The 19469-nt window shown below is 47.8% G+C and overlaps 1 protein-coding gene across 1 annotated transcript in view; it reads right to left on the minus strand.

Moving 5' to 3' along the window:
- Positions 1-19469, minus strand: part of LOC123761365 (diuretic hormone receptor) — a 246388-nt gene that overhangs the window by 46891 nt on the left and 180028 nt on the right. Inside the window, exons 4-5 of the mRNA XM_069328905.1 lie at positions 6527-6716; positions 2181-2274 (exon numbers count right to left, since the gene is read on the minus strand). Of these exons, the coding sequence (XP_069185006.1) occupies positions 2181-2274; positions 6527-6716 (284 nt within the window). The remainder of the gene's footprint in view (positions 1-2180; positions 2275-6526; positions 6717-19469) is intronic.

Here is a 19469-nt window from a genome sequence, read left to right on the forward strand (position 1 = left end):
AGGAAAGGATTGGTGCCCAACGACCTGGACGGTCGGGGATTGAACGCCGACCTGTGTGACGCGAGACCGTCTCTCTACTGACCGGCCCAAGTGGTTGGGCAAGTAAACTAAGAGTCACCAGGCACTAGTAGACTAAGAGTCACCAGGCACTAGTAGACTAAGAGTCACCAGGCACTAGTAGACTAAGAGTCACCAGGCACTAGTAGACTAAGAGTCACCAGGCACTAGTAGACTAAGAGTCACCAGGCACTAGTAGACTAAGAGTCACCAGGCACTAGTAGACTAAGAGTCACCAGGCACTAGTAGACTAAGAGTCACCAGGCACTAGTAGACTAAGAGTCACCAGGCACTAGTAGACTAAGAGTCACCAGGCACTAGTAGACTAAGAGTCACCAGGCACTAGTAGACTAAGAGTCACCAGGCACTAGTAGACTAAGAGTCACCAGGCACTAGTAGACTAAGAGTCACCAGGCACTAGTAACCTAAGAGTCACCAGGCACTAGTAGACTAAGAGTCACCAGGCACTAGTAACCTAAGAGTCACCAGGCACTAGTAGACTAAGAGTCACCAGGCACTAGTAGACTAAGAGTCACCAGGCACTAGTAGACTAAGAGTCACCAGGCACTAGTAACCTAAGAGTCACCAGGCACTAGTAGACTAAGAGTCACCAGGCACTAGTAGACTAAGAGTCACCAGGCACTAGTAGACTAAGAGTCACCAGGCACTAGTAGACTAAGAGTCACCAGGCACTAGTAAACTAAGAGTCACCAGGCACTAGTAGACTAAGAGTCACCAGGCACTAGTAACCTAAGAGTCACCAGGCACTAGTAGACTAAAAGTCACCAGGCACTAGTAGACTAAGAGTCACCAGGCACTAGTAGACTAAGAGTCACCAGGCACTAGTAACCTAAGAGTCACCAGGCACTAGTAGACTAAGAGTCACCAGGCACTAGTAGACTAAGAGTCACCAGGCACTAGTAACCTAAGAGTCACCAGGCACTAGTAGACTAAGAGTCACCAGGCACTAGTAACCTAAGAGTCACCAGGCACTAGTAGACTAAGAGTCACCAGGCACTAGTACACTAAGAGTCACCAGGCACTAGTAACCTAAGAGTCACCAAGCACTAGTAGACTAAGAGTCACCAGGCACTAGTAGACTAAGAGTCACCAGGCACTAGTAACCTAAGAGTCACCAAGCACTAGTAGACTAAGAGTCACCAGGCACTAGTAACCTAAGAGTCACCAGGCACTAGTAGACTAAGAGTCACCAGGCACTAGTAGACTAAGAGTCACCAGGCACTAGTAAACTAATTTTTAACCCTGCCCAAAATGTTCCAATATCCTGAAAGGCTTCGGGTTCTAATTGCTCGTGTATTCTAAATGGTGCCAAGTCCCAAGGGGAAGAGTGCCATAATGGCATCCATGTGTGAGGGGTCAATGTGTGAGGGAATATGTGAGGGAATATGTGAGGGAATATGTGAGGGGGAGTAAATATATGTGTGATGGATTAAGTATTTGAGGGAGTTTATATAAGAGCAAGTAAATATGTTATGGAATTAATATGTGGTGCAGTACATATGTGAGGGAGTAAATATATGAGAGTAAATATATGAGAGTAAATATATGAGGGGATTAAATATATGAGGAATAAATCGATTAATATACATTGTATTATATATAAACTGCAGAAAAAATATAATATAAATATAATATTTGAGATAAGAAATAGAAGTTAATTAACGTAATGGCCACAACGTGGATAAGGGGGTAGTGTTGTTGACCTGTATAGAGGCGTTGCTGACCTGTATAGAGGTGTTGCTGACCTGTATAGAGGTGTTGCTGACCTGTATAGAGGCGTTGCTGACCTGTATAGAGGTGTTGCTGACCTGTATAGAGGTGTTGCTGACCTGTATAGAGGCGTTGCTGACCTGTATAGAGGTGTTGCTGACCTGTATAGAGGTGTTGCTGACCTGTATAGAGGTGTTGCTGACCTGTATAGAGGTGTTGCTGACCTGTATAGAGGTGTTGCTGACCTGTATAGAGGTGTTGTTGACCTGTATAGAGGTGTTGCTGACCTGTATGGAGGCGTTGCTGACCTGTATAGAGGTGTTGCTGACCTGTATAGAGGCGTTGCTGACCTGTATAGAGGCGTTGCTGACCTGTATAGAGGTGTTGCTGACCTGTATAGAGGCGTAGATGATCCAGAAGAGGTTGTGGAGCAGGTAAGTGAAGAGCAGGTTGGTGTGGATTGTGTTCCGCAGACACCGCAGATCCCTGCAAATACATCATGATGAATTAGCGATGATTTTCTAGTGTTATCATATCTATAGCAGGTGTGTGTACTCGTCTATTTGTGTCTGCAGGATCGAGTGCTGTTACTCTTTGATCCCGCCTTTCCAGCCATCGGTTCTTTACAGCAATGACTCCTGTCCCATTTCCCTATCATACCTGGTTTTAATGTGATGAATAGAGTTTGCTTCCACAACCTGCTCCTTAAGTGCATTCCATTTTTTCCACTACTCTCACGCTCAAAAAAAACTTCCTAACATCTCTGTGACTCATCTGAGTTTCCAGCTTCCACCCGTGTCCTCTCGTTCTGTTTGTATTCAGTGTGAACATTTCGTCTATTTTCACTATGTCAATCACCCTGAGTATTTTATATGTTCCTATCATATCCCCCCCTCTCCCTCCTTTTTTCTAGTGTCATCAGGTACAGCTCCTTCAGTCGCTCTTCATACCTCATCCCTCTTAACTCTGGGACGAGCCTCGTCGCAAACTTCTGAACCTTTTCCAGCTTCCTCATGTGTTTCTTCAGGTGGGGGCTGCATGTTGAGGCGGCATACTCTAAGACTGGCCTCACGTAGGCAGTGTAAAGTGCCCTAAATGCCTCCTTACTTAGGTTTCTGAATGATGTTCTGACTCTTGCCAGTGTAGAGTACGCTGCTGTCGTTATCCTATTTATATGTGCGTAAGGAGTTAGATTAGGTGTTACGTCCACTCCCAGGACGTAACCTATGATGACTTTCTCGAGTCATCACAGGTAGGCAGTTTCCCTTCATTGTGTACTGTCCCTTTGGTCTCCAATCACCTAATCCCATTTCCATAACTTTACACTTGCTCGTGTTGAACTCCAGTAGCCATTTCTCTGGCCATCTCTGCAACTTGTTCAAGTACTCTTGGAGGATCTTACAATCCTCCTCTGTCACAACTTTTCTCATCAACTTTGCGTCATCCGCGAACATCGACATGTAGGACTCTACTTCTGTAAACATGTCATTAACGTATATTAGAAATAGAATCGGTCCCAGCACCGATCCTTGAGGTACTCCACTCGTTACTGTTCGCCAGTCCGACTTCTCGCCCCTTACCGTAATTCTCTGGCTCCTTCCTGTTAGGTAGTTCCTTATCCATGCTAGGGCCTTTCCTCCCACCCCCGCCTGCCTATCGAGCTTGAACAGCAGTCTCATATGTTTGGTACTGTATTAAAGGATTTTTGGCAGTCCAGAAATATGCAGTCTGCCCACCCATCTCTGTCCAGCCTTATCCTCGTTATTTTATCATGTAGTGATAAGAGGTTTGTTAGGCAAGATTTCCCTGTCCAGAACCCATGTTGATGTTTGTTTACAAACGTAATGTTCTCCAGGTGTGCAACCAGTCGTAGCCTAATTATTCTTTCAAGTATTTTGCACTGGATGCTTGTCAGTGATACAGGTCTATAGTTAAGTGTCTCCTCCCTATCACCTTTCTTGAAGATCGGTACGATGTTTGCCCTCTTCTAGCAATTGGGCAATTCTCCCGACATAAGTGATTCATTAAAGATCATTGCCAGAGGCACGCTGAGGGCCTTCGCTGACTCTTTTAGTATCCACGGTGATACTTTGTCTGGTCCAACAGCTTTAGTTGCATCCAGTGTTGTCAACTGTTTCATTACCTCCTCTGTTGTCACCTCTATATCTGATAGTCTTTCATCTAGGGTAATCTCTTCTAACAATGGGAGCTGCTCAGTCTCGGTTGTGAACACTCCATGGAAGCTGGCATTCAGTGCCTCGCAGATTTCCTTGTCACTTTCTGTATATGATCCGTATGTGCGCTCGTGTGTGTGTGTGTGTGTGTGTGTGTGTGTGTGTGTGTGTGTGTGTGTGTGTGTGTGTGTGTGTGTGTGTGTGTGTGTGTGTGTGTGTGTGTGTGTGGTGTGTGTGTGTGTGGTGTGTGTGTGTGTGTGTGTGTGTGTGTGTGTATGTGTGTGTGTGTGTGTGTGTGTGTGTGTGTGTGTGTGTGTGTGTGTGTGTGTGTGTGTGTGTGTGTGTGGTGTGTGTGTGTGTGTGTGTGTGTGTGTGTCCAGGCTTCCTATTACACCTACATCAATGCCTATTTGTGTGTTAGCCTGTCTTTCCATCCAAGGTTGGAGGCCAGAGGCTAGCGGCTAGCCTCACCCACCTTTGCAGGACAAATTGTCAGTGGTATGGGGCGGACATAGGCTGGCCGGAGCCGCCAGTATTCAAGAGGGAACAGCGTGCCGGGGTCACACTCTGATCCACCACGAAAATGTTTGACGCTGTGAGAGGTTGCACCTACGTAAATATTTTGAAAACGAAGAACCAAAACAAATTTGTGTCTCATAGTAACATACACCATTATGCATTAACCTCTGGAAAATTAACATGATTTTCTGCTTTTCATACTTTGGCTGTAGTCCCATAAAAACACGTAACTTTATCAAAAGTCCAACTCACAGATTCGAAGCCAAAGAGGAAGTATTATATGGCACATGCCCTTATTGTGTTATTTGTTATATTGTAGGAGAGAGGGAAAGAGAGGGGAAACCACCTATAAATCCAGACAGACCCGGGCACCGCCGGTTAAACCCCCCCCCCCCCTAGTAAAGTGTGTGGAGTTTCCCCTCACACACTATTCCTCTCGGCCCATTGCTCTTACGCACCAGAAATACTTCTTTACATCCCAATGTAAATATTTACAATGGTATGCATCAGGGTTGCCACTCTCATTTGCATAATCTTTCAAGTATGCAAATTTGCATCCCAGAAATTTGAGGCGTCGCTTTATGGGATTACATTAGGCCTCGCAGCGCTTACAGTGACAGTGTGGGTACAGCTGCTCTCTATATACCCCCCCCTTCCCTCCTCTGATTGGCATAAAGCGTACATCTGATTTGTGCGCACGTCTGATTGGCATAGTGTACTGATGCTCCGTCTACACTCCTGATTGGCAGCGTTATCTTGAGGTTATCTTATCTTGAGATGATTTCGGGGCTTTTTAGTGTCCCCGCGGCCCGGTCTTCGACCAGGCCTCCACCCCCAGGAAGCAGCCCGTGACAGCTGACTAACACCCAGGTACCTATTTTACTGCTAGGTAACAGGGGCATAGGGTGAAAGAAACTCTGCCTATTGTTTCTCGCCGGCGCCTGGGATCGAACCCTGGACCACATGATCACAAGTCCAGCGTGCTGTCCGCTCGGTCAAAGTAACTTTATACGCTGCCGATCAGGAGTTTGTCCCTGATGTTCAGAGCGTATTCAGCTAGTTTCTACAGGACAGGTTCGGCAGAATCTGTTTTGTTTACACGTTTGCTCGACATCATGTGTAGAGTTACTGCCTGAACACCATTGAGTGACAGCGAGTGTACCGTTACTGCTTGCACACGCTTGAGTGACAGCGAGTGTACCGTTACTGCTTGAACACCATTGAGTGACAGCGAGTGTACCGTTACTGCTTGCACACGCTTGAGTGACAGCGAGTGTACCGTTACTGCCTGAACACCATTGAGTGACAGCGAGTGTACCGTTACTGCTTGCACACGCTTGAGTGACAGCACACTCAACACCTGAATACAGGTGTTGAGTGTGCTGGTGTGATTGACAGTGTACTTTGAGTGCCAGCACTTCTTTAGTGAAGGTAAGTGTTATAAAGGCCAATTTTCCAAAGAAGATCATTACAATCAGTAGAGAATGTCAAGAGCCCTTGGGCACTGTGCCACATTAGAAGAAAGATCAAGGTGGACATGATCACGACATTTAAAATGATCAAAGTAGTGACGGAAGAACGGACTAGCCAAAGACTGAGACAAGACACAGATGAGCCAGAGAGACACGCCAAAAGCAAACTCTTCAGAGAAATTGTAAATATGTAAAATATATAATAACAATCTAAATGTTTATATAAGAAAAATGAGCGTTTAAATGCATTAAATTATTGGTACGTCGAGAAACGGGGTCTCAGGAGCTGACGCCTAACCTGTCACTCGCCCACACTTGCACTCACTTGAAGGAGCGGGGGCTCAGGAGCTGACGCCTAACCTGTCACTCGCCCACACTTGCACTCACTTGAAGGAGCGGGGGCTCAGGAGCTGACGCCTAACCTGTCACTCGCCCACACTGGCACTCACTTGAAGGAGCGGGGGCTCAGGAGCTGACGCCTAACCTGTCACTCGCCCACACTGGCACTCACTTGAAGGAGCGGGGGCTCAGGAGCTGACGCCTAACCTGTCACTCGCCCACACTTGCACTCACTTGAAGGAGAGGAAGATCCAGAGGGCCAGAGTGACAGCAACGAGACTGAGAGAGTTGCCGATGTAGAAGATAGTGCTGATGGTGTTAACGGTGTTGACTTCGGGGTTCTCGATGACGGAGTCGAGGCAGTCGTTGTAGAAGGACTTCTTGGACCACGTCCCGTTCGGGTAGCACAGGAGCGTCGCGTTTTCTGCCAGGGAGAGAGAGAGAGAGATTACCTAGAGGTTGGGGTTGAAAAGGCACTACGGGCTAACCATAGCCCGTGCTACTTTGAACTTTGTTCCAGGTAGCGAATCTTTAACAACAACAACTAGAGGTTGACAGGGAGAAAGAAAATGGGTAGTTACGTGGATGAAAGAAAATGGCTCTTAGGCTGGGATATATATAGGGAAATGTGCTATAGAGGCGGGATATATAGAAGAAAATGAGTTGGCATTCAATATAGATAGAAAATGGGATTTGTCCACCGTTTGTGCAAAGGAATTTCCCGTAAATGAAACAATTGAATGCTTGCTTGTGCAGGCACATAGAATGATGACAGTACTTCTAATAACAGGAGACTTTCGCCACCACCAAACTGATTAGGTAATCTTGGAGCCCTCAAGGAGACGATTAGACACGGATGGATGCTCCAGGTGAACCTCCTGACGCAACACCTCCCAATATTTCGCTCATGTCAAAGAGAGAAGCATCACCAAGGACAGATTACTTCATCCCCAGAAAGACAGGATAATTTACTCCTTAAGTCTAGTAATATAACCGTCGCTGACGACCCTCCACTTGGACTATATGTTTCCAAAGAGATCAGAATCAGAAACTCTATTCTTAACAACTTATACAAATCATTACAATAATGGCCGGGACTTGGCCAATAAATAAAGTTTGATTTGGGACTAGGCTATTACACTAATGGCCGGGAATAGGCCAGTAAATAAAGTTTGATTTGGGACTAGGCTATTACACTAATGGCCCAGGACTAAATAAGTGTACAGCAGTCTATATCATACTTACATTTATGGCGTAAAGTGAGTGACATTTAGCTTACAATTTAAAATGTTATATATATTGGACAAACCATGTATTGTTTATCATTAGAGCGATAAACAACCAGTGAAGAGGAAGGGTGCCATAGGCACACTCAGAGAGTTAGTTTAGTTCATATATTATGCACCCCATACCCAGTAGGTGGTAGTGGAAAGGGTTACAGAGGTACACAATGGGCTCAGGGACTCAACCCCACAATTCATTTAGCTAAACAAGTTACAATCTTGATGAGCTAGTTACAAAATTCAGTTTAAGTCGTCACATCAACAATGGGTTCGAGATCGACCAAAAGTACAGTTTCTAAATTAAGCAACTGACATATGTGGAGAGCCTAGTGTCACAAGTTATATGTTTGTCCTGCACACCGCCCCCCATCCAGTGGGCAGCGGTGGATAGGTTACAGTCACTTAGTTACTACCTACAGTTAGCAAACTGGGGATATTTGGTTAAAATTTCTGATAGTAGATCATTTTGAATGAAATATTTACACATCGCTGGAACATTGGTTATAGAATTGTCTCTGAATTCACGTATCTTTTCGCACTCCATCACATAGTGACGGAGGGTGTGCGAATAATTTTATTGACACAATTTACATTTGGTCAGGTCTACATCAGCAGATAATGAGAAATCCCAGAGATACTTGTAACCGAGTCTAAGCAGAGCAGCAGTAACATCTAGAAGTATAAACATCAGAGGTCCACGGTTGTTCAACCTCCTCGGAGCGAGTATAAGAAATATTGCCGGAACAACCGTGGACATCTTCAAGTGAAAACTAGATAGTTTCTTCGAGAAATGCCGGACCAACCGGACTGTGGTGGGTATGTGGGCCTGCGGGCCGTCCCAAGCAACGGCCTGGTGGACCAAACTCTCACAAGCCAAGTCTGGCCTCGGGCCGGGCTTAGGGAGTAGGGGAACTCCTAGAACCTCATTCAGGTACAATCCAGGAGACACCTCAACCCACTCATAAGTGGCTCTTATGTTTTTTTACAATATTAAACATAATATTAATACCATTTGATATGTGTAAACGCAAATAAATCACATTGTGTTGAAGATCGTACCGCAAACACTGAATATGACAGATATAAGATGTATATATTTATGCATGTTGGTTAGGATTGTAAAACCACTACAATCACCTGTGGTTGATTGTTGAAGAACTCACTGAACTATGTGCCTAACAGATCTTTAACCCCCTCTATGTTCTTATTACAATTGTTAATCTTGTAATGTGTTTTAATTTGTTCTTTGTATTTGTTCATTGTATTTTAGAAGAAATCTTCCCTAACGCCAAAATTGCGGGGTTTTAAAATAGAGATTATAGCACCGTATTATTGATGCCCCCCTGGCTGTACCCCCACGTCCCCCCCCCACCCTTTGCTGCATCCCCACGTCCCCCCCCCCTGGCTGCACCCCCACGTCCCCCCCCCTATGGCTGCACCACCACATCCCCCCCCCTGGCTGCACCACCACGTTCCCCCTGGCTGCACCTCCACGTCCCCCCTGGCTTCACCCCCACGCCCCCAGCAGGTAATTGTGTTGGAGGCTGGTCTAATGGTGGCGCTCTTCCACCTCGACCGAAATCCCTGTAAAAGTCAGGTCCTCGGTCACATTGCGGTGAAGAGTTTTGGTTATATATATATATATATATATATATATATATATATATATATATATATATATATATATATATATATATATATATATATATATATATTATATAACACACCACTGGGGCCTCTACCCTTAACCATCGCGCCAATATTCATAAAAATATTCTTGTGAGGAAGTGTGTCTTCCACGAGCGAAATAAACCCAAGATGTCGCCGAAAATATTAGAAGCAAATTACTGCAAACTCTGACTTAAGAGGCACTTGGGGGCGGGGTGTTTTTCAGCTTCTCGGGGTAATATATTTGAGGTTATTGTCTTTAATATACTCTAGCTTGGAGATGCAGGGTTTGAGTTTATCTTGAGATTATTTCGGGGTTTAGCGTCCCCGCGGCCCGGTCTTCGACCAGGGCCTCCTTTTTTGTTACAAACACCCGGGAAGCAGCCCGTAGCGGCTGGTTCACTCTCAGGCACCTATTTACTGCTAGGGAACAGGGGTATTAGGGTGAAAGAAACATTTTGCCCATTTGTCAGGACTACGAATCCGAAGCGCTGTCCACCCAGCTGTCAGGCGCCTTGTCAGACGCCAGGTTGGTCTTAATCAGGTCTGGTGTGGTCTCGAGGGCCAAGACACCTGTCTACTCCGCCGAAGACAAGACACCTGTCTACTCCGTCTGTCACTGAGAGGTTGTTTTATGGTAGCATGCCGTCAGGGAGACATTATTTACAAGCGAGAGTGCACGTGCGCACATTTTCCCCACTCACCCTAGACGGGCAGACAGACACAAGTAGATAGCTTCTCGCCCTAGACAGGAGGAGACGAACAAGCAGACAGGGAGGACCCCCCTCGTCAAGTTCGACGACCTTTCTAAACGATCCCCGGGAGTATCTAAGAGTCTCAGAGGACACCCGCAGGAACTTGAAGCCGATGTTCCATCCTTGCAACCCCTAGTGCAACCATGCAACCAACCCCCAACCCTTCAACCTCCTTCCACACACCTGTCTGAGAAAGTCATGACCTCTACATTACCTCCTGCAAAAAAGAGACCGACCTTCACCCCCATCTCGAATGGTCCCCCCTAAAAAAAAATTTCATTTTCAGTCGGGTACAACGTTTTCTATGGCATATCAACTTCCATCTCACATGATTCTAATTCCACAAAATAAAAATCTACATAAACGTCTAAATTAATATCAAGCGACGTCCATAATCATATAACCATATATATAAGACTTCCTTAACTACCTATATGGTCCAGCTAGGCGACCTAGGTGATATACGACCTGCTAATGAATGATTGTAATGAATGATTACATTGTATTGTCATTGTAATGATTGGAATGATTGTTCTCAAAATCTTGAACATCCGGATTGTATCGTCATCGCCTCTTGATGACTCAGGGATAACCCAATCATTAACTGCCCAATCAGAGCTACCACCATTCCAGAGACTCCCAATCACTAACTACCCAATCAGAGCTACCACCGTCCCAGAGACGCCCAATCACTAACTACCCAATCAGAGCTACCACCGTCCCAGAGACGCCCAATCATTAACTACCCAATCAGAGCTACCACCGTCCCAGAGACGCCCAATCATTAACTACCCCATCAGACTGCAGCCCGTCCTCTTCAGTTGCCACAACGTGCATAAAATGATGTGCTAAAACGCAGGAACTTAACCAACCTATCGACCCAAGCATAGAAAACGGAATGTTGCTTATCAAACCAGCAGCCCTGAGACCACGTAATCTATCAAGCCACCTTAAAGGTCACCTCACACCCCATACACACCTTAAAGGTCACCCTCACACCCCATACACTCCTTAAAGGTCACCTCACACCCCATACACACCTTAAAGGTCACCCTCACACCCCATACACTCCTTAAAGGTCACCTCACACCCCATACACTCCTTAAAGGTCACCTCACACCCCATACACTCCTTAAAGGTCACCCTCACACCCCCATACACACCTTAAAGGTCACACCCTCACACCCCCATACACTCCTGAAAGGTCACACCCTCACACCCCATACACTCCTGAAAGGTCACACCCTCACACCCCCATACACACCTTAAAGGTCACACCCTCACACCCCCATACACTCCTTAAAGGTCACCTCACACCCCATACACTCCTTAAAGGTCACCCTCACACCCCCATACACACCTTAAAGGTCACACCCTCACACACCATACACACCTTAAAGGTCACACTCTCACCCCCATACACTCCTTAAAGGTCACCTCACACCCCATACACTCCTGAAAGGTCACCTCACACCCCATACACTCCTGAAAGGTCACACCCTCACACCCCCATACACACCTTAAAGGTCACACCCTCACACACCCCATACACACCTTAAAGGTCACCCTCACACCCCCATACACACCTTAAAGGTCACCCTCACACCCCATACACTCCTTAAAGGTCACACCCTCACACCCCCATACACACCTTAAAGGTCACCTCACACCCCATACACTCCTTAAAGGTCACCCTCACACCCCCATACACACCTTAAAGGTCACCCTCACACCCCATACACTCCTTAAAGGTCACACCCTCACACCCCATACACTCCTTAAAGGTCACCTCACACCCCCATACACACCTTAAAGGTCACACCCTCACACCCCATACACTCCTTAAAGGTCACCTCACACCCCCATACACACCTTAAAGGTCACACCCTCACACCCCATACACTCCTTAAAGGTCACACCCTCACACCCCCATACACACCTTAAAGGTCACCCTCACACCCCCATACACACCTTAAAGGTCACCCTCACACACCCCATACACACCTTAAAGGTCACCTCACACCCCATACACTCCTGAAAGGTCACACCCTCACACACCATACACACCTTGAAGGTCACCTCACACCCCATACACTCCTGAAAGGTCACACCCTCACACACTCTCATACACACCCTAAAGGTCACACCCTCACACACTCTCATACACACCCTAAAGGTCACACCCTCACACACCATACACACCTTGAAGGTCACCTTCACACCCCATACACTCCTTAAAGGTTACACCCTCACACCCCCATACACACCTTAAAGGTCACCCTCACACCCCCATACACACCTTAAAGGTCACCCTCTCACCCCCATACACACCTTAAAGGTCACCCTCACACACCCCGTATACACCTTAAAGGTCACACCCTCACACACTCTCATACACACCCTAAAGGTCACACCCTCACACACTCTCATACACACCCTAAAGGTCACACCCTCACACACCATACACACCTTGAAGGTCACCTTCACACCCCATACACACCTTAAAGGTCACACCCTCACACCCCATACACACCTTAAAGGTCACCCTCACACCCCATACACACCTTAAAGGTCACACCCTCACACCCCCATACACACCTAAAAGGTCACACCCTCACACATCCTCATACACACCTTAAAGGTCACCCTCACACACCCCATACACACCCTAAAGGTCACACCCTCACACCCTCATACACACCTTAAAGGTCACACCCTCACACCCCCATACACACCTTAAAGGTCACACCCTCACACACCATACACACCTTAAAGATCACACCCTCACACCCCCATACACTCCTTAAAGGTCACACCCTCACACCCCCATACACACCTTAAAGGTCACATCTTCATACACACCTTAAAGGTCACCCTCACACACCCCATACACACCTTAAAGGTCACACCCTCACACACCATACACACCTTAAAGGTCACACCCTCACACCCCCATACACACCTTAAAGGTCACACCCTCACACCCCCATACACACCTTAAAGGTCACCCTCACACACCCCATACACACCCTAAAGGTCACCCCTCACACACCCCATACACACCCTAAAGGTCACACCCTCACACCCCCATACACACCTTAAAGGTCACACCCTCACACCCCCATACACACCTTAAAGGTCACACCCTACACACCTTAAAGGTCACCCTCACACACCATACAGGTCAACCCTCACACCCCATACACACCCTAAAGGTCACACCCTCACACACCATACACACCCTAAAGGTCACACCCTCACACCCCATACACACCTTAAAGGTCACCCTCACACCCTCATACACACCTTAAAGGTCACACCCTCACCCATCCTCATACACACCTTAAAGGTCACCCTGACACACCCCATACACACCCTAAAGGTCACACCCTCATACACACCTTAAAGGTCACACCCTCACACCCCCATACACACCCTAAAGGTCACACCCTCACACCCCCATACACACCCTAAAGGTCACACCCTCACACCCCCATACACACCCTAAAGGTCACACCCTCACACCCCCATACACACCCTAAAGGTCACACCCTCACACCCCCATACACACCCCACAGAACGAGAGGAGGGGATGAACCAGCCTTGCTTGATCTGATATTTACCCTAAATGAGTCGGATATAAGGGAAGTTAAGTTGGAAGCTCCCTTGGGAATGAGTGATCATAGTGTATTGAGCTTTGAGTACCTGGTTGAGCTGGGAATTATCACCCCCAAAAAAGAACTGGGAACCAAAGGGCTGGCGTACCGAAAGGGAAACTATGAGGAAATGAATAAATTCCTATGGGATATACATTGGGACACAGAACTCGGAACCAAGTCCGTACAAGACATGATGGACTATGTCACCCAAAAATGTCAGGAGGCTGTAAGCAGGTTTGTCACAGCCCGACAGGAAAAAACAGAGAAGCAAAGGAAGAATCCGTGGTTTAATAAGGAATGTATGAAAGCAAAGGAGCTGAACAAAAGGGCATGGAGGAACTTCCGTAATAACAGAACACCAGAAAGTAGAGAGAGATACCAGAGAACCAGGAACGAGTATGTCAGTGTGAGAAGAGCAGATGAGAAAAGGTATGAAAATGATATAGCTAATAAAGCCAAGACCGAACCAAAGCTACTACACAGTCACATCAGGAGGAAGACAACAGTGAAGGAACAGGTGATGAAACTTAGGGTGGGCGAGGACAGGTACACAGAGAATGACAAAGAGGTGTGTGAAGAACTCAACAAAAGGTTCCAGGAGGTCTTTACAATAGAACAGGGAGATGTCGCGGCGCTAGAAGAGGTGGCAGCAAACCAGGTGACCTTGGATAGGTTCGAAATCACAAGAGATGAGGTCAAGAAGCACCTATTGGAGCTGGATGTGAGAAAAGCTGTCGGGCCGGATGGAATCTCACCATGGGTATTGAAAGAGTGTGCAGGAGCACTTTGCCTACCACTCTCCATAGTGTATAGTAGGTCACTGGTAACGGGGGACCTACCAGAAATATGGAAGACTGCTAATGTAGTACCAATATACAAAAAGGGTGACAGACAAGAGGCACTGAACTACAGGCCAGTGTCCTTAACTTGTATACCATGCAAGGTGATGGAGAAGATTGTGAGAAAAAACCTAGTAACACATCTGGAGAGAAGAGACTTCGTGACAACCCATCAACATGGGTTCAGGGAGGGTAAATCTTGCCTTACAGGATTGATAGAATTCTACGATCAGGTGACAAAGATTAAACAAGAAAGAGAAGGGTGGGCGGACTGCATTTTTTTGGACTGTCGGAAAGCCTTTGACACAGTACCCCATAAAAGGTTGATGCATAAGCTAGAGAAACAGGCAGGAGTAACTGGTAGGGCGCTCCAGTGGATAAGGGAGTACCTAAACAATAGGAAGCAGAGAGTTACAGTGAGGGGTGAGACCTCAGACTGGCGTGAAGTCACCAGTGGAGTCCCACAGGGCTCTGTACTTGGACCTATCCTGTTTCTGATATACGTAAATGATCTCCCAGAGGGTATAGACTCATTCCTCTCAATGTTTGCTGACGACGCCAAAATTATGAGAAGGATTAAGACAGAGGAGGACAGCTTGAGGCTTCAAGAAGACCTGGACAAGCTGCTGGAATGGTCGAACAAATATCTGTTAGAGTTTAATCCAAGCAAATGTAATGTAATGAAGATATGGGTAGGAAGCAGGAGACCAGATACAAGGTATCACTTGGGAGATGAAATACTTCAAGAGTCCGAGAGAGAGAAAGACCTGGGGGTTGATATCACGCCAGCCCTTTCCCCTGAAGCTCATATCAAGAGGATAACAGCAGCAGCATATGCCAGGTTGGCTAACATAAGAACGGCCTTTAGAAACTTGTGTAAGGAATCTTTCAGAACGTTATATACCACATATGTCAGACCAATCCTGGAGTATGCGGCTCCAGCATGGAGTCCATGTCTAGTCAAGCATAAGACTAAAATGGAAAAGGTTCAAAGGTTTGCCACCAGACTAGTACCCGAGCTGAGAGGTATGAGCTACGAGGAGAGACTACGGGAATTAAACCTCACTTCGTTGGAAGACAGAAGAGTTAGGGGGGACATGATCACCACATTCAAGATCCTCAAGGGAATCGACAGGGTTGATAAAGACAGGCTGTTTAACACAAGGGGCACACGCACTAGGGGACACAGGTGGAAACTGAGTGCCCAAATGAGCCACAGAGATATTAGAAAGAACTTTTTTAGTGTCAGAGTGGTTGACAAATGGAATGCATTAGGAAGCAATGTGGTGGAGGCTGACTCCATACACAGTTTCAAGTGTAGATATGATAGAGCCCAATAGGCTCAGGAACCTGTACACCTGTTGATTGACAGTTGAGAGGCGGGACCAAAGAGCCAGAGCTCAACCCCCGCAAGCACAACTAGGTGAGTACAACTATGTGAGTACACCTTAAAGGTCACACCCTCACACACCTTACTCACCTTAAAGGTCACCCTCACACCCCATACACACCTTAAAGGTCACACCCTCACACCCCATACACACCTTAAAGGTCACTTTCACATCCCATACACACCTTAAAGGTCACCTTCACATCCCATACACACCGTAAAGGTCACACCCCCATACACACCTTAAAGGTCACCCTCACACCACCCTTCACACCTTAAAGGTCACCCTCACACCACCCTACACACCTTAAAGGTCACACCCTCACACCACCCTACACACCATAAAGGTCACACCCTCACACCACCCTACACACCCTAAAGGTCACACCCTCACACCACCCTACACACCCTAAAGGTCACACCCTCACACCACCCTACACACCCTAAAGGTCACACCCTCACACCACCCTACACACCATCAAGGTCACACCCTCACACCACCCTACACACCCTAAAGGTCACACCCTCACACCACCCTACACACCATAAAGGTCACACCCTCACACCACCCTACACACCATAAAGGTCACACCCTCACACCACCCTACACACCATAAAGGTCACACCCTCACACCACCCTACACACCCTAAAGGTCACACCCTCACACCACCCTACACACCATAAAGGTCACACCCTCACACCACCCTACACACCATAAAGGTCACACCCTCACACCACCCTACACACCCTAAAGGTCACACCCTCACACCACCCTACACACCATAAAGGTCACACCCTCACACCACCCTACACACCATAAAGGTCACACCCTCACACCACCCTACACACCATAAAGGTCACACCCTCACACCACCCTACACACCCTAAAGGTCACACCCTCACACCACCCTACACACCCTAAAGGTTACACCCTCACACCACCCTACACACCCTAAAGGTCACACCCTCACACCACCCTACACACCCTAAAGGTCACACCCTCACACCACCCTACACACCGTAAAGGTCACACCCTCACACCACCCTACACACCATAAAGGTCAAACCCTCACACCACCCTACACACCATAAAGGTCACACCCTCACACCACCCTACACACCATAAAGGTCACACCCTCACACCACCCTACACACCATAAAGGTCACACCCTCACACCACCCTACATACCCTAAAGGTCACACCCTCACACCACCCTACACACCCTAAAGGTCACACCCTCACACCACCCTACACACCCTAAAGGTCACACCCTCACACCACCTTACACACCCTAAAGGTCACACCCTCACACCACCCTACACACCCTAAAGGTCACACCCTCACACCACCCTACACACCATAAAGGTCACACCCTCACACCACCCTACACACCATAAAGGTCACACCCTCACACCACCCTACACACCGTAAAGGTCACACCCTCACACCACCCTACACACCATAAAGGTCACACCCTCACACCACCCTACACACCCTAAAGGTCACACCCTCACACCACCCTACACACCGTAAAGGTCACACCCTCACACCACCCTACACACCATAAAGGTCACACCCTCACACTACCCTACACACCGTAAAGGTCACACCCTCACACCACCCTACACACCCTAAAGGTCACACCCTCACACCACCCTACACACCCTAAAGGTCACACCCTCACACCACCCTACACACCCTAAAGGTCACACCCTCACACCACCCTACACACCCTAAAGGTCACACCCTCACACCACCCTACACACCCTAAAGGTCACACCCTCACACCACCCTACACACCCTAAAGGTCACACCCTCACACCACCCTACACACCATAAAGGTCACACCCTCACACCACCCTACACACCCTAAAGGTCACACCCTCACACCACCCTACACACCATAAAGGTCACACCCTCACACCACCCTACACACCATAAAGGTCACACCCTCACACCACCCTACACACCATAAAGGTCACACCCTCACACCACCCTACACACCATAAAGGTCACACCCTCACACACCATAAAGGTCACACCCTCACACACCCTACACACCCTAAAGGTCACACCCTCACACACCCTCATACACGTCTCCGCTCAAATTTATTTTGTCAGGTATTTTTTCCCACATTTTCAAGTCGACGTAAAAAGGAAGTCATTCTTTGGCGCCGCCAGTCTTATAATATTTCCCTGAGAGTCTCCGGAGGTCCGTCAGGAGCTGGCGGATCTTCGCCAGACGAAGCAGCTCCGGATTACTCTTTGACAGCAGGAGCAGGGACTCTTGGGCAACTAAGCAGCTCCAGGCGACTCTTCGCCAGACGACTCTTCGCCAAAAGAAGCAGCGACTCTTGGGCAACTAAGCAGCTCCAGGCGGCTCTTCGCCAGACGAAGCAATTCCAGAGTGTTCGCCAGACGAAGCAATTCCAGAGTGTTCGCCAGACGAAGCAATTCCAGAGTGTTCGCCAGACGAAGCAATTCCAGAGTGTTCGCCAGACGAAGCAATTCCAGAGTGTTCGCCAGACGAAAAACTTGTATATATCACAGAATCGTTTATCTTATCCTTCGCTTCTAATTTCTTGCTTTGTTTTTACTCACACAGCAATAGTGAGAAGAGAGGAGATGGAAAAATGGAAGAATGAAAATGTCCCTACCCACACTGGCACCTGTGTGGCCACACTGGCACCTGTGTGGCCACACTGGCACCTGTGTGGCCACACTCATCCCGTCCAACACACTCACTCTCTCTCTCTCTCTCTCTCTCTCTCTCTCTCTCTCTCTCTCTCTCTCTCTCTCTCTCTCTCTCTCTCTCTCTCTCTCTCTCTCTCTCTCTCTCTCTCTCTCTCTCTCTCATCTACCCAAGAGGTGCGAGATGCCGCCGTGAAGCCTCTAAAGTCGCCTTCGGCAATATTTTCCAGTTACCAGTGACATGAGGCCCAATTGTCCTGGAGAGGTTCCATTGTCCCCTCGCATGTACACCTTCAACAGTGAAGCTGTACGTCTGGAACGGTGAAGCTGTACTCCTGCAGGTGAAGCTGTACTCCTGCAGGTGAAGCTGTACGTCTGGAACGGTGAAGCTGTACTCCTGCAGGTGAAGCTGTACTCCTGCAGGTGAAGCTGTACGTCTGGAACGGTGAAGCTGTACTCCTGCAGGTGAAGCTGTACTCCTGCAGGTGAAGCTGTACGTCTAGAACGGTGAAGCTGTACTCCTGCAGGTGAAGCTGTACTCCTGCAGGTGAAGCTGTACGTCTGGAACGGTGAAGCTGTACTCCTGCAGGTGAAGCTGTACTCCTGCAGGTGAAGCTGTACGTCTGGAACGGTGAAGCTGTACTCCTGCAGGTGAAGCTGTACTTCTGGAACGGTGAAGCTGTATTCCTGCAACGATGAAGCTGTACTCCTGCAACGGTGAAGCTGTATTCCTGCAACGATGAAGCTGTACTCCTGCAACGGTGAAGGTGTAAGTCTGGAACGGTGAAGCTGTACGTCTGGAACGGTGAAGCTGAACGTCTGGAACGGTGAAGCTGTACGTCTGGAACGGTGAAGCTGAACGTCTGGAACGGTGAAGCTGTACGTCTGGA

Source organism: Procambarus clarkii, chromosome 22 (genome assembly GCF_040958095.1).
Source record: "Procambarus clarkii isolate CNS0578487 chromosome 22, FALCON_Pclarkii_2.0, whole genome shotgun sequence".
In the NCBI taxonomy this organism is placed as follows: domain Eukaryota; kingdom Metazoa; phylum Arthropoda; class Malacostraca; order Decapoda; family Cambaridae; genus Procambarus; species Procambarus clarkii.